General features: G+C 54.2%; 1 protein-coding gene across 1 annotated transcript; it reads right to left on the bottom strand.

The window, feature by feature from the left end:
• Nucleotides 1-325: 325 nt before the first annotated feature.
• On the bottom strand, nt 326-1,453 carry FOXL2 (forkhead box L2; the record flags this gene model as incomplete). Its single annotated transcript, XM_080674393.1, has 1 exon — nt 326-1,453. One exon carries the CDS (start codon nt 1,451-1,453, stop codon nt 326-328), a length of 1,128 nt encoding a protein of 375 aa, XP_080530519.1.
• Between the last annotated feature and the right edge of the window lie 10,607 nt (nt 1,454-12,060).

Genomic DNA, 12,060 nt, shown 5'->3' with positions numbered 1-12,060 from the left:
GCCGGGGCAGTTCCTCTCCGCCTTGAATTTTGGTATGGGTTGTCCAGCCCGGACGCCGGGGCCTGCAGAAAGCGCGAGGAGAGGCGGCCTGCAGGCGGCAGGAGCAAAAGGGCATAGAGGGCAGGGAGGCGAGCACTGGAGGAGAAGCCAAGGAGACAAAGAGGAGCGAGAGGAGCCGAGGGGAGGGAGGACGCACGGAGGAGCCCCGGACGCTGGCTCAGGAGACGGCCCCGGCGGGCGCGCGGTCCGACTGGCGACCGTGGCTGCGGCCCAGGCCGGCATCGCACGTCCCTGCATCCTCGCAGCAGGCGTGCGCTGTGGGCTCTCAGAGATCGAGGCGCGAGTGCAGCGCACCGGTCTTGCTGTCGTGGTCCCAGTAAGAGCAATGCATCATGGCGAGCTCGGGCTGCCGGGCGCAGGCGAACTGCAGGCCGGGCGCGTTGGTGGGCGCCGGCGCCGGGGGCGCGGCGGTGGCCGGGCTGGCAGGGCTGAGCTGGCCCGGGGGCGGTGCGGCGGCCCCGTGGTGCGGCGGGGCTGGAGGGGGTGCGGCGGCCGCGTGTAGATGGTGTGCGTGCGGATGCGAGTGGGGGTGCGGCGGCGGCGGGGGCGCGGCCGGAGGGCCTCCCAGGCCGTTGTACGAGTTCACTACGCCCGGAGGCAGCGCCATGCTCTGCACGCGAGAGTACGGCCCGTACGAGGCAGCCGGGCCCGCCAGCCCCTTGACCACCGCGGCCGCACCCGGACTTCCCGGGCCCGCGGCGGCCGCCGCCGCTGCCGCCGCCGCGGCGGCCGCCGCCATCTGGCAGGAGGCGTAGGGCATGGGCGAGGGCGGCTGCGGGAGCGGCCACGAGTTGTTGAGGAAACCGGACTGCAGGTACTTGGGGGGCGCCAGGTAGCCGTAGCCGTCGGCCCCTGCGCCCGCCACGCCGCAGCCACCCGCGGCGCCTCCGGCCCCAAAGAGCCCCTTGCCGGGCTGGAAGTGCGCGGGCGGCGGCCGGAAGGGCCGCTTCATGCGGCGGCGGCGCCGGTAGTTGCCCTTCTCGAACATGTCCTCGCAGGCCGGGTCCAGCGTCCAGTAGTTGCCCTTGCGCTCGCCGCCGCCCTCGCGCGGCACCTTGATAAAGCACTCGTTGAGGCTGAGGTTGTGGCGGATGCTATTCTGCCAGCCCTTCTTGTTCTTCTCGTAGAACGGAAACTTGGCGATGATGTACTGGTAGATGCCGGACAGCGTGAGCCTCTTCTCGGCGCTCTCGCGGATCGCCATGGCGATAAGCGCCACATAGGAGTACGGGGGCTTCTGCGCCGGGTCGGGCTTCTCCGGGGCTGTCCCGGCGCCGCCGCCGCCCTTGCTCGGGCTCGGCGGCGCCGGCGCCTCGGGCTCTTTGGCCGCACGGGCGGTCTCCGGGGCCAGCAGGGCCCCCGCGGCGTCCTCGGGCTCGGGGTAGCTGGCCATCGCGACGGAGTCGGCGCGCCGCGGCCAGGCAGCCCTTACTCTTTTCTGCTGGCGCAGGCGCGGCCAAGAGTCCGGGCGCACAAGTCCGCTCGAGGCCGAATCGCAAACTTCTGCAGTCGGCCGACGCCGCGGCGCTCGCTGGCTGGCGGCCTCTCGCTCTTCTCCACTCTTTTCCCCCTTCTCCTGCGGAGCGGCCGGCGGGAGTGGAGCTCAGCTTCTGGCCATGGGGAGTCCGCCCAACAGAGAGGGGCTCCGGCCCCGCCGCCCCTCCCCGCCAGGCCAGTCCCCGCCTCGGTGGGTTTCCGAGCGGCGCTCTCCCCTCCCCCACCCTCCGGTTTCTCGAAGCAGGACCCGCGTCTCCGGCGGAGCTGCCGCCCGGAGTCCCTAGTGCGCCAGGAGCCTCGCTCTGTTCTGATTCGTATGGGCTCCGCCGAGTTCCGCTTGCGTCAGGCGCCTTCGCCCCTATAGCTGGGCGGCCAGTCGCGCACGGGCGAGTTCATCTCCAAGTCACTTTTTTGTAAACGCCCCGCACAGCCCGGACTGGCCTGCCCCCTCCCAGAGAGCTTGGGGGCTCGGCGGACGGCGGGGCTCACGCTCTCGCAAGCCCCGGTAATCTGCCGCTGCTCGCTGTGCGGGTCCGACCGCACTCAACCCGTGTCCAGGCAGCTCGGGCCCTGTGGAGGAGAGGCGAGCTTTCAGGTGAAAGAAAACGACTTTTTTGCTCTGCCCTTTGCTGCTGTCTTGGGACTAAACTTCTGGCTCAGGGCTGGGGGAGGGGCGGGACGGCGAGGGGGCCGGACGGGGGTGGGGTGGAGAGAGCTGCGCGGTGGCTTTGGGAAAAATCAGCCCAGAAACGCGTGTCCCTGAAGGAAGAAACCTCGGCTTGGTCTGCTCCTCGCGCTCCCAGTGCGACTGGGCCGGGCTGGGGCTGGGGCGAGGACCGCTGGGGAGAGGTGCTGGGGCCCCTCCGCCTTTTCTTGTGCTGTCCCCGGACCCAGGAACCAGACCCTCCTCAGATTGCGAGTGGTACTCTGACCGGTTGGATGTGTGCTTTAGACTCCATTCTGCTGCTGCTCTCACAGAGGCGCGGAGGTTGCCGCCGTGGGGCTTGGGGGGGTGGGGGACTGTGTGTAAGGGCACTGGTATCACATCTAGAAGCCAGGGGAGGGTCTGTCCTTGAGACAGGCGAGATACCAGCTGCCCCGGTGCACGTGAGCAAAAACAGGTAGGCACATGTACAAGCTGTGAGCCTTAGGAGGTAAAACATTTATAGATATGGAATGATATGTGTATCACACATCAGAGTAAATGTGGCTCAAGGGTATTGCCCCTTCTTTTTTCTTCTTCTCTCCTGCCCTCTCTCTTTTCTTCATTCTTCCCTCCCTCCCCCCCTTGCCCTGCTTTCCTTTCTTTCTCAGTTCTTCCTGCCTCTATTGCTGCCAGTGTATATATTCTATCACAGATAGGAAGAAAAACAGGCGGTGAGGGAGGCACTTATTTAATGCTCCCTCCTGACATTTATTCTGATCTTTCTCCAGGGTTGAGGGGTGCGTTCTCACCTCCCTTCAGCAGAAGTCTGATTGGGACCCAGTTACATCTGCATGTGCGGACATTGTCTCAGGGGAATTCCGCGCTGGCAAAAAAGAAAGCCAGGCATGCCTGACTTTTAATAGTTAACAGCCTTAACAAAAATTCTGTCGTTAGACGTGTGAGTCCCCCTGCCCTAAACTCCTGGGCGCGGAGGGGGCAGGGATTCTTTGTAGAGGAAGGTGGAGAGAATGGATGTTCTGCAGGTGTGTGTTCGTGATTGGCATGTCTGGATTGGTTGGCCCAATGCCTGTCACCACCTCGTCCTCTCCGGCTGCCCAGTCTCTGAGGAAGTCACAGCCCACCTGCACGAGCTGCTCCTTCCCACTCGGGCCTCTGAATCTGCACTCTGAGGTTAAAGGAAAGGAGGACAGGGTGATGGGGCCCTTGGGATTCAGCATCCTAAAGGTGAGGTTACTCCAGAGAGGTCCTCAGAAACGCCTGGTCTGACCACCACAGTAAGAGGGGGCAAGGTTCTCTGAAACTCATCTCAGTAAATGCTCTTCCCCCCACCACTGAAAATATCTCATAGTAGCTGGCTGGGTTTCTCCCACTGCCCCCAGCATACAGCCGGGCAAAGCGGCACTCCTTCACATCCTCTGTGCCTGCTTCCTGAGCAGCAGTGCGTGTTTTTCTCCATCCTTACTCCATGAGTGCCTAGGCTACCAGTGGGACGGTTCAGTTTGGGCTGCTGAAGATTGACTGCAGTGCCCGACATCCCATAGGGCCTGGGGGGAGGGGGGAGAATGGGGGGGGGACATCTGGGGCTGGCCCCGCCCTGGATACTGCTATCTCCTTTCTTTTTTTCTGACCACCCAGGCTGGCCCTCTGTCCCTCTTTCCCCGTGCAGGCATTTCCGCTTCTGGCCAGCAGCAGCCAGGTGTAACAGCATTGTTGTGTGTGTCATCACTTCCCCGGATTCCAAACTCGGCTCCCTTTTCAGCCTTTTAAGGAGTGTGTGTGTGTGTGTGTGTGTGTGTGTGTGTGTGTGTGTGTGTGTCTCGGGGTGGGGGTAAAGGAAGGAGTGCCTCTAAAGGATTTTCGGAGTGTGAGAAAGAGGAGTCCCGCTCTCCCCAGGTATTGATCTCTCCAGGAGGCAGCGAGGCGCGCCTTCGTTTACTTCTCCACCTTCTTGGGCAGGCTGGGGAGGGCCCGCTTCCCAGAGAGGCCAGGATCTCTTGTGGCAGGACAGTCTCTGCCAATGCTTGTGTGGGGCTCCAGGCCTGGGCTCTCTCCCCGCGGCGTCTTGGCGACTCAGGACCCTGTCTTCTTGACGTCGGGTGGCGCCCACCTCGAGGGACCGGGCTGGAGCTCCTAGCCTCCGCGGCCCGGTTTCCCGGGGCCCGCGCAGCTGCAGCTCCGGAGGTGCAGGCGCCTCCCTCTGGTCTTCCCTCCCGAGCGCCGCCTGAAGATGCCCGGCCAGACCCGCCGACGGAGCGCGGCCTCTCCTCCCGCACCTCCGAGGCCCCGCGCCCGCCCCACGCCTGCCCCGCGCTCCGACGCCCCGACCGCCGCGCGAGCAAAGCACTCGGCTCTGATGGCTGGAGATGGTGACAGGCATTGGGCCAGCCACTCCAGACGTGCCAATCGCACACTGTAGCTGAGCTCGAGGCCGGGAACCCTGCGACCGTCTGGGAAGCGGCCCGCGCCTCGGGGCCTGCGGTCGGCTCCGCTAGGTGAGCGGCCCGCGGCCCGGAGGCAGGCAGCTCTGACCTGGCGCGGCTCCTATGGTCCCGCGCGGCCGCCAACCACCTGCACCAGGTCCTGTGGCCCCCTTTCCTGGCGGGCTCTGAACCCCATCCTGGGGAGGTGAGGCACCGAATCCCATACAGGCCTCTCCTGTGAGTACAGCCTCTATGGCGTGCACGCGGGAAAAGGGAAGCTTTTGTACACCTCAACTGGCTACCGTACCCTAGCCTCCTGCCCTCCCTCCCCCATTCCTTCGGACTCCAGGTCCCTCCATACATTTCTCTCAGTCAACCTGGGATCCCCTCCCCTACTTTCCGCCACACTCACCTGCTATATATACTAGCTCAGATACTGCACATCTTGGGTAAAATGTCAATCTGATGATGCCTGGACTCTAAGCCATGCACACGCTCGCCACCCGGCTATCTTATGACAGTGACGTCTTGGCCCCCATGTCTGCAAGTCTGAGTCCCAGAACCTGTTGATTCTCGGATGTCTTTGGCCTGTGGTTAGAGTGACTGGTGGCCACCTGGATGTTCCCCTGGTGAGCTCAGACTTTCTTTTGAGAAGCTGAGGTACAGAGCACACCCCTGTTATCCTTTAACACACACACAGGCCACTCAACACAGGCTGCATCTCTGTTTTGTAGCTGAGCTCGCGGCTGCACTGACAGTCTGCAGCCTGAGATGGCTGCACAGTTCTGGTGCACACACCCACACAGCCCGGCCTGAGGCCAGCCGGAATTATTCTGCCTGGATGGGATTAGCAGGATCACTTACCCAAATATGTGCTTGGGAGAGAGAGCAGGGGAGGAGAGAGAGAAAAAGAGAGAGAGAGAGGCAGGCATCGCCACTACCCATTCTGGAGAAGAACTCACAGATGACAGCTGTTTCCCGTTGGTAAGCATCCTTTTGAATCCCACACCCCTGACGCTGTGATGGCTGGGCTGGGAGGCAGCAGGCCAGAGTTCTGGGCTCCTCCATGCCTCTCTGATGTTGGGACTCGAGGCCACCAGCACCACTTTGTCCTAGGAGTGTGTGCCCTGCCCTCTGTAAGGCAGACTACAGGGCAGTTGTAGACCTTTCTCCTGGGTGAACATAACTCAGGGAGAAAAGGCAGAGGGGGCTGGTTTCTGGGCCTTGTGAGGACTTCCCCACTCTGAAGACCCCTGGGATGCTCCCAGAGAGAGAATTCTAGGGTGGCAGGAGCTGCTGGCCAGCTTCCTTGGGTGTCCCATAGCTATGACTCCCATGACCCAAAGCCATTTTATTCATTCCTAAACAGCGGATACCCTGCCACTGGGCCCCAGCCCATGCTTGAGAGAGGGATGTTGTTGTCTAATGCTGCCTTTCTCCACACCCAGACTGTAAGCCTTGATGGGCAGAGATTCTGTCCTCCACGTCTCGCTCAGCACCTCCCACCAATGGGCTCAGTACATTCTAATGGAATTGGAAAATGACTGCTCCTCAGAGAAAACTGAGAAACGTCACTTTCTTTGTCACGAAGCTGGAATTTCCGAGGAAGGGACTGCAGGTGGGACACAATGGCTGGACCATGGAGGACCAGCTCAGGATCTGAGAGCTTGCTGTGATTGGGGCTCTCTCTTCATCATGGCTGCACAGTCATGCTGCTGAACCTTAGGCGAGGACACAGGACACCTTCTTGGTTCCCTGTCGGAAACATTCAAACTGAAGTTTCTTAGAAATAGAGAGGCCTCTGCACCTGTGGCAGCTGGCTTGCAAGGTGTAAGACCTGCTGTCTGGAGTCCCAGGCAGGCCCATGAAGGGATGCCTGAGAGAGCCCTTTCTTTTGGTCCTCATTCCCTCTTCAAGTTTCTCTCCACAAATGGGTATCATCTAAAAAGCCTCCACGCTGGAGGGCAGTTTTATTTTTATTTTTAAAATATATTTTTATTTATTTCAGAGAAGAAGGGAGAGGGAGAGAGAGAGACAGAAACATCAATGATGAGAGAGGATCACTGATTGGCTGCTTCCTGCACGCCCCCTACTGGGAATCCAGCCAGCAACCTGGGCATGTGCCCTTAATGGGAATCAAACCTGGGACTCTTCAGTCCTCAGGCCAATGCTCTATCCACTGAGACAAACTGGCTAGGGCTGGAGGGCAGTTTTAGATGCCTAGCTTTGAAGAAGCCCAGAGGAAGGGAGGGAGAAGGGCTGAGTTTTGTGTTTTGTTTTACTGGCCTTCTGAAGATTTCCCTCATACCAAATAATACCAAAATGATATGTGTGTGTGTGTATGTGTGTGTGCTGTGCAATTTATATATGGTAAACAATATGCACTTCAAGTGTACAAGCCTGATGTATTTGTACATATAATGCACCATGAAACCATTACCGTGTAACCATTATCCAGGTATGAGACATTACCATTTCTGTCACCTCAGAAGGTTCCCTTATATCTTTTCCTCATCAATAACTATTCCCAAAGGTAATGCATATTCTGATTTCTATCGCCATAGATTACTTTTTCCTGCTTGCTTTGAGCATCATATAAACTGGATATATAACACATACTCTTATGTTTATGGTTTTTAACATTCATCCATCTTGTTACACGTGTCAGACATTCATTTCTCTTTGTAATTGCTGTGTAACATTACACAATATGCTTGATTCTTCACCTATATCATCTGATGGACATTTGTGTTGCTTTCAGTTTTGGGATATGATAAATAAAGTTGCTGTCAACATTTTTGTACATGTCTTTTTGTGAAGGGCATTTCTTTACTCCTGAGCGAGCACCTAGGAAAGTAGGCATATGTTTAGTTTTAGTAGATATTGCCAAACAGTTTTCCAAAGTGGAAGAACAAACTACAGTGCTATACAGACAGACAGACATATATTGTATAGATAGCATTCTCTAAAGACCACTGTGTACTTCCAGCTGTTATTATTATTATTTAAAAAACATTTTATTTATTGAAATTTTAAGAGACAGAAAAGGAGGGAGGGAGAGAGAGAGAAACATTGATTTGTTGTTTCATTTGTTTATGCATTCATTGATTGTTTCTTGTATGTGTGCTGACCGGGGATCAAACCTTGGCATATTGGGATGATGCTCTAACCTGAGCTACATGGCCAGGACTCTAGCTGTTATTATTATCATTATCATTATAAAGGAACAGAATAGCTATTCTTTATTAAGCACTTACTTTGTGCCAGGGACTTTACATGTATTCTCTCATTTCATTTTTTTCTGACAAACCTAAGGGGTTGGTAGCATTCTTATTTTATAGATGAAGAAACCGAGGCTCAGAGAAATTAACTAACTAGCTGAAGGCCCTCAGCCAATAAGTGGTGGTTCGACTTTGGAGCCCTGAGTTTCACCTCTGCATATGTGCCTCTGTTTGTCCCTGCACGGGCAGGAAGTCCTTCCTTCCATCTGACCAAATCTAGCTGCTATTTATGAGGTCTGTTTCCTATAACCTCTGGTCCTCCCCACATGTGCTGTGACACCCAGGCTTGAGATTTGTGTACACACACATGCACACAGCCTCACAGCCACATACACTCACTGGGAAGAAGAAGAAGGACATGGAGGCCAATTCAGTGAAAACCTCAAAGCTTGTCAAGCACTGGGCTCAGCAGTAGTGTCCTTCTCAGGGAATTTGCTAAAGAAGAACGGACCAATTTGTTTTTGGATGCTGCAGAGAAAAATTCAGAGATGGGCATTTGGTCATCCTCCCAAGAAGCTGAGCCAAGCCCATGATGATGATTTAGAGGCAGCCTGGGGAATCCCTCTATCTGCAGGGCTCATCTTCTCCTAGGAGGAGATGACAGCCTGGAGAGTGGTAAGCCGGGAGGATGTGTGTGATCTGAGCAGGGAGAGAGCATGAAGTCTACAGAAATGCACTTTAGGACAGAGTGCTTGAGCAGGCCCTGCAGGGGAGGATCACTCAGAGAAGGAAAGTCAATAGCCTTCTCCTCAGGATGTCCTGGGATGTTGTTACCAAGTATCCAAGCCCCTGGGCTTGACTGAGAGGACTGTGCTGCCCAGTGGGTGGAGGTGCTATGTGGGCACTATACTCTGTGGAGCTGGCCCCTCCTCAGGCCCCACTTTAGACTAATTGAGGCCTTGCTGGCTCCGGGTTTGTAATTGGGTGTAATTGCTGACAGACTGCTGTGGTGGTACAAGCAGGCTTTTGTTGGGGAAACAGTGGTCAGGATTCTGGGACGCTGGGTGGGAACAGTTCAGGATTCTGGTGTGCTCTGTTCCAGGTACCTCTTGGCCCTAGTTTTCACTAGGAGGTGGCTCTCCTGAGGACTAAGGAGGGGGCTAGTAGCATGTCTGAATAGGAAGGGACCCCCTCACCTGGGTGATGGAACTCAGGTCCAGACATATACAAGGTCTGCTCTAGGCCACAGAGGTAGTGCAGATGGGCTGGAAATCCCGGTGCCTGGTACTGTCACTGATGCACAGTCCCCTTAGGCTGTAGGTGCTGCAGTGGAGTGGTTAAACAGGCATCTGTTCTGATACTTACTGATATCAGCCTGGGAAATGATGGAACCTTGCTGAGCTTCAGAGTTTTAAAAATTTGTCATTCTTTCAATAGGCAATATATTGACATGTGCCAAAATCTAAAAATATAGAAGGCTTACAGCAAAAAAATCTCTCTCCCATTTCTGTTTCCAAGCCATCCTTCTCACAGGCAGTGACCTTGCTTTCACATATATCCCACTGGATATATTTCATGCATATATAAACACTAGAGGCCTGGTGCAGGAAATTAATGCACTGGGGGGTGTCCCTCAGCCTAGCCTGCACCCTCTCCAATCTGGGACCCCGCGGACATCCCTCTCACAATCTGGGACTGCTGGCTCCTAACCACTCGCCTGCCTGCCTGGCTGCCTGACTGCCCCTAACCACTCTGCCTGCCAGCTTGATAGCCCCCTAACCACTCCCCTGCCGGCATGATTGACACTTAACTGCTCCCCTGCCCGCATGATTGACATCTAACTGCTCCCCTGCCGGCCGGATCACCCCCAACTGCCCTCTCCTGCAGGCCTGGTCACCCCCAACTGCCCTCCCTGCAGGACTGGTCGCCCCCAATTGCTCTCCCCTGCCGGCCATCTTGTGACAATGTGGGGCAGCCATCTTGTGACAACATGGGGGTGGCCATCTTGTGACGCTAGGGTGTGAGGGTCAATTTGCATATTACCTCTTTATTACATAGGATGCTATGTACATTGCCCTGCCCTTCCTCACTTTTTGCACATGGCAGCATCGAATGCACAGTATTCCATACTTTGAGATCTTTCCATGTCTGTGCATTCTTTTATTTTTATTTATTTTTATTTTTTAAAATAAATCTTTATTGTTCAGATTATTACAGATGTTCCTCTTTTTTGCCCCCATAGCTCCCCTGTATCTGATCCCCCCACCCCATTCCCTTACCCCACAACACTGTCCTCATCCGTAGGTGTAGGATTTTTGTCCAGTTTCTTTCCACACCCCTCATGCCTCCTTCCCCCTGAGAATTGTCAGACCATTCCCTTTCTATGCCCCTGATTCTATTATATTCACCAGTTTATTCTGTTCATCAGATTTTTTATTGATTTGATTTTTAGATTCACTTGTTGATAAATATGTATTTGTTGTCACTTTGTTGTTCATAATTTTTATCTTTACCTTTTTCTTCTTCTTCCTCTTCTTAAAGAATACCCTTCAGCATTTCATATAATCCTGGTTTGGTGGTGATGAACTCCTTTAGCTTTTTCTTGTCTGTGAAGCTCTTTATCTGACCTTCAACTCTGAATGATAGCTTTGCTGGGTAATCTTGGTTGTAGGTTCTTGCTATTCATCACTTTGAATATTTCTTGCCACTCCTTTCTGGCCTGCATAGTTTCTGTTGAGAAATCAGCTGATAGTTGTATGGGTGCTCCCTTGTAGGTAACTAACTGTTTTTCTCTTGCTGCTTTCAAGATTCTCTCTTTGTCTTTTGCCCTTGGCATTTTAATTATGATGTGTCTTGGTGTGGTCCTCTTTGGATTCCTTTTGTTTGGGGTTCTCTGCGCTTCCTGGACTTGTAAGTTTATTTCTTTCACCAGGTAGGGAAAATTTTCATTATTTCTTCTAATAGGTTTTCAATATTTTGCTCTCTCTCTCTTCTTCTGGCACCCCCATAATTCTGATGTTGGTACGCTTGAAGTTGTCCCAGAGGCTCCTTACACTATCTTCATATTTTTGGATTCTTTTTTCTTTTTGTTTTTCTGGTTGGGTGTTTTTTGCTTCCTCATATTTCAAATCTTTGGTTTGATTCTTGGGGTCCTCTAGTCTACTGTTGGATTTCTGTGTATTATTCTTTATTTCAGACACTGTGTGCTTAATTTCTGACTGGTCCTTTTCCATTTTTTTGGCATTCTCATTAAGATCCTTGAAGGTCTCACTCAGTTCCTCAGAGGTCTCATAAGTTTCTCAGCGATTTCTAGAAGATTTTTGAGTAACCTTATAACTGTGGTTTTGAACTCTATATCCAGTAGTTTGCTTTTCTCCATTTCTTTCATTTGTGACATGTTTCTTTGTCTCCACATTTTGGCTGCTTCCCTGTGTTGATGAGTGGCTTTGTGTGGTAAGTGACCTATAGGGCCCAGTGGCTCAGCCTCCCCAATCACCTGAGGTGGACACTCTTGGTGCACCCCTTTGTGGGCTGTGTGCACAGTCTTGTTGTAGTTAAGCCTTGATTGTTTTTGGTATCACTGGGAGGAATTGACCTCCAGGCCAATTGGCTGTGAGGATCAGCTGTGTCTATAATGGAAGAACTGCTGTGCTGGAGACACCCTTATGGGGCAGGACTTGCTTCAGTAGGGTTTTGGTGCTCACTGAGTCTGCCTCTTGAGTGTGTCACTTATGTACATGAGGAGTTGAAATCTGGTGTTGTCTCACACTGACCTCTAGGTACACTGGTTCCTGGATCTCCAAGGAGGTGCAAGTCAGCTGCTGTCTGAGGCCACCCAGCAGGAGCTACAGGGAGATCTGCAGATTTCTCCTCTTTGCTTGGGGTTTGGAAGTTTTGGAGCTGTGTGACCCAGCTGCAATTTGTTAGGTTAAGTTGCAAAAAGCGCAGGTTATTCATATGCAAAAGCCGCTGCGCACAGCTCGGTGGAGTGGAGGGGAGGGGCGGTTTGTAAATTGGGTGGGGCGGGGTCTCAGGGAATCACTAGGACGTGGCAATCAGTGATGGCTGTCAGTCAGCCATCTCTGCATCTCTGCGTTCCATGCCCCAGTGCAGTAAAAAATGATTCCTGCGCGCACCTCTGCGAGAAAGCCACCCTCACTTTCTGACCCAATGCCAGACAGTCCAATTTCTCCAC

The sequence above is a fragment of the Plecotus auritus genome, assembly GCF_963455305.1.
Source record: "Plecotus auritus genome assembly, chromosome: 6".
Taxonomy (NCBI): domain Eukaryota; kingdom Metazoa; phylum Chordata; class Mammalia; order Chiroptera; family Vespertilionidae; genus Plecotus; species Plecotus auritus.
This window is presented reverse-complemented; position numbering and strand designations above follow the sequence as displayed.